The following is a 3,617-nucleotide window of genomic DNA, read 5'->3' as shown; positions in this document are numbered from 1 at the left end:
AATTAAACCAGCAAATTTTTCCTTTATAATTCCAACCAAAATAAGTAGCAAAACAAAATTACAAATTAAAATTAAACCTAACACCAATAAACATATAAAATATTTTAAAAATAAAATCATAAAACAATACACAAAAGAACTAGATAATCAAATAATACTTAAATAATAATGGGCAAGTTTTTCGTAGTCAATTTACGTCCAGTCGTGGCGCAAGAAGCCGGTGAATGATGATTATTATGGGTGGGAGTGCGGGTTAGATTTGAAAAGCTAGCATGCTGTTTGGAGGGAGTACGATTTACCACCCGTGGCCGGGGTAGTTTAGCTAAACGAGTATTTTCATCATCTACTATTTTCTGCATACGTTTTGTGCGCGAGGAGTCACTGCTAAGGGTGACATTTTGTATGATCGATGAACGTGAGGCTGGTTCGATGTATTTCTGAAACGAATCATAAGTATCGTCGGCATTGTAATCGGTGCTATAACCATCCGAGGGGCAGTTGTTTACAACAATTTTGGGTATTGTCTTGGCCGCAGAGGGAGTTTTATTCATCGAACGTCTTTTTTTCATATTGTGACCACTGGATCTGCCACTGCGCCGACGTATAGTGGTGGCTATTAGTTTAGTTTTTTTCATAGGTGATTTAAAACTTGTACCTGATTTGTTGAGTTTAGTAGATTTACTATTTGAATGCGCTGAGCTGCTGTTGGTGGAATGTTGCATATTGTTTTTACTAGTGGAGGGTTTTAGAAAAACACTGGGACTATTTAAGGCCTGCATGAGGGAACGTTTAGCTATAGGTGTTTGCCGTTCTGTTGGATTTAGTTTTCTTTTTTGTGAAGAAGCAGCCGCTGTGCTAGAAGCCAATGAAGTAGTGGAGGGAGTTTTTCTTAAGGAACTTACCGAAGAAGCATTTTTCATGCCCAAGGGTGTTCTCATAGTGGAATTAGTTTTAGAGGCTGTATTTGTAGCGGGTTTACCAGCATTTTTTCTAGCCGACTGCAACAGCTCCTTATCACGACGTTTTTGATCCCATTGCGCCGCCATAACATCGATTATATTCTCGCCATATACCAAAAAGGGAGCATGTTCTCTAGCCTCATATTGCCTAACCAGCTCACAGATTTGCTGCTCTATTTTTGGCAATTTGGTGGCTATAGTTTTGCGCTCCTTTTCCTCTTTCAACAACTGGCCACCACGATTGTTATATCTGCCCGGTTCTGATGCTTTAGCTTCTAAAGCATTCATACGATCCCACAAAATATTGCGATCGGCATACAATTCAAATATCTGCTTGTTGGTCTCATAGTACAACTTCAAATCCTCCAATTCCATTTCGTGCAAAACCAATAAATCATCGGTGTAACAGGTAGAAGTGAAATTTGAAAAACGATTTTTTTGTACTTCTGACTTAAGGGTCTTTTCCCACCATTTTGTTATTTCATCACGTATTTGCTGCACAAATAGTTTAATATTTTGACTTTTCAATGTTTCGCATCTCTGCAACTCACTGTAGAATACATCATATGTGTGTTGATTATAATCATTATAACGATTAAACTTGTGCCGGGTATTAGGTGAAGTTTTCAAACGATCCCACAAAGTATCTAATTTGTTGCGCATGCCCTGTATAGTGTCACGTAATTCCTTAACTTGGCCACCATACAAATCGTGCATACGTTTTAAACCCTCAAATGTCTCCTTATTCATTTTGATTTGTCGATGGTTTAGCAAACGATCCTCATGTTCAGTACTTACTTTTAAGTCCAAAGTTTGCAAGAAATTTTTAATTTCTCTGCGCATGGTGGAGACTTTATTCATGCGCTCTACTCTTTCTTCCCTCAAAGACTCTAAATGTTTGCGGAAATTTTCAATTTCTTCTGCGGTCGGCAAAGGATCGGCTAATAAAGCACGTGGCGGCTCTCCTAGTTCCTCGCATAAGCCTCCTGTTCCAACAATAGCTCACAGATTTGTTCCTTACGCAATCTTAACTGTTCCCTGAGATCCTCTAGACTTTTATCCAATTCAGATTGCACTATTAATAACGGCACTTCATTACTTTCATAGCTGGGCAGTTGTACATCGGTCTTTAGTAAACGCTTTAAATTTTCAGCTTCTTTTTTCAAATCACTAATTTCATTTTCTATAAAAGTTTTACGTGACAAGGACTCTTCCACCAATTCGCCATAGAAATAGGTGGCATGATCTACTAGTTTGCGTAAATTTTCGCGGCATGTATCGGGATGAAATATTTGTTCCCAAATGCCGGTTAATTTATCCACATATTTTTGTGTAAGCAATTGCATGGCTTGTTTTTCATCATCGTACAGCGACATTTTCTTTTTTTCGTTTATTTTTTTTTTTTGCTTAAGTATTTATACTAAAATAAATCTTAAATTTTATATTTTTTTGTTTCAATTTATGCTTATTCTTTTGTCTGTTTTTTAAAGTGTCGTTTTGTGAATTTTTTTTTTAATGATTTTATCACTATTTTTTCAATTTAAACACTTTTTCAATTACAAATTCCTCTATGATGCGCGTTAGTTGTTAGAAAAACAAAATTTCAGTTGAAAATAAATTTTAAAAGCGGGTAACAGAGCCCTGCGCTGACAAATATTAACGGCGGCGGCGACTGACACTAAATATGTCGGCGGCGGCTTAAAATCGACTGTAAGCCGGCTAAGTTTTCAACTACGTTTAGTTTTTAAATTTTCAACGATTTTATCAATTATTGAAATAAAAACGGAATCCGAGAGATCAGAAAGTGGGATTTTGGAAGCAAATATATTGTTTATAACAACAAAACAGATCAAGCTCAAAAGTTGTGTGAGAAATTATGCAGGGATGAATAAAAAATTCTTAAAAATTAAAAACAAATCCTTTCTCCAAGTTTTACGAGGATCTGCCGATATTTAACCCTATTCTCCATATAAAACGTAAAAACAAAGATATTTTATTTGTTTATTTATTAGCTATACCCAGTGTGCTGTGCTACCCTAAAAGCAATATAAATAAGAAATCCAGTTAACGATTTTGATGATTCTAACTACAATGGTTTTCCAGATATACAATTTGTTACATATGGGAGATTCCACGCAAATTATTGCAATTTCTCTAAATGTTCTTCAGTAAAATTTGAAGATTCTTGCTCTAATAGTTTCTGAGATATACGAATTTTTCTATTTAATTCATATGGGAGCTCCAAGACCCCCAGATGAAAGTCCGCCCTTTTTTCTCCAAAATGTTCAGATGAATATTAAAGTTCTTCGTGCAAAATTTGAAGAATTTAGTTCTATTAGTTTCCCAGATAAACGAATTTTTGTATTTAATTCATATGGGAGGTTCCGCTCCCCTCATTGGTAGTCCCCCAATTTATTACCCAAAATGTTTACATGGATGTTAAGGTTCTTCCAGAACAACATCATTTAAAGGGGTCACAAAGAGATTAAAAAATATTCCAAAAGTTTCACTTTGAAAACATTATTAGAGTGTATGAAAACTCGCAACTCTAAAGGCAGACTATTCCTATTTTAGCGGTAATTTCTTTATGATTAAAATAAGTAAGGAGTAAGTGTTATATTCGGCAAATCATTTGTCTTAAAAAAGCAAATTTCAGAA

At 35.4% G+C, this 3,617-nt stretch overlaps 1 protein-coding gene across 1 annotated transcript in view; it reads right to left on the bottom strand.

The window, feature by feature from the left end:
• Positions 1-2,583, bottom strand: part of LOC119612340 (protein regulator of cytokinesis 1-like) — a 3,095-nt gene extending 512 nt beyond the window's left edge. The window contains 2 exon segments of the mRNA XM_037968140.1: positions 1-1,942; positions 1,945-2,583. The exon segment at positions 1-1,942 is cut by the window's left edge and continues 512 nt beyond it. Coding sequence (XP_037824068.1) covers positions 159-1,942; positions 1,945-2,335 — 2,175 coding nt within the window. The 5' untranslated portion in view covers positions 2,336-2,583 and the 3' untranslated portion in view covers positions 1-158.
• Between the last annotated feature and the right edge of the window lie 1,034 nt (positions 2,584-3,617).

Source organism: Lucilia sericata, unplaced genomic scaffold, assembly GCF_015586225.1.
Source record: "Lucilia sericata isolate MDLA Ls3-8-SP2 unplaced genomic scaffold, ASM1558622v1 Contig001651F_arrow, whole genome shotgun sequence".
Classification (NCBI taxonomy): domain Eukaryota; kingdom Metazoa; phylum Arthropoda; class Insecta; order Diptera; family Calliphoridae; genus Lucilia; species Lucilia sericata.
Note: the sequence above shows the minus strand (reverse complement) of the source record. Positions and strands in the feature narration are given on the sequence as shown.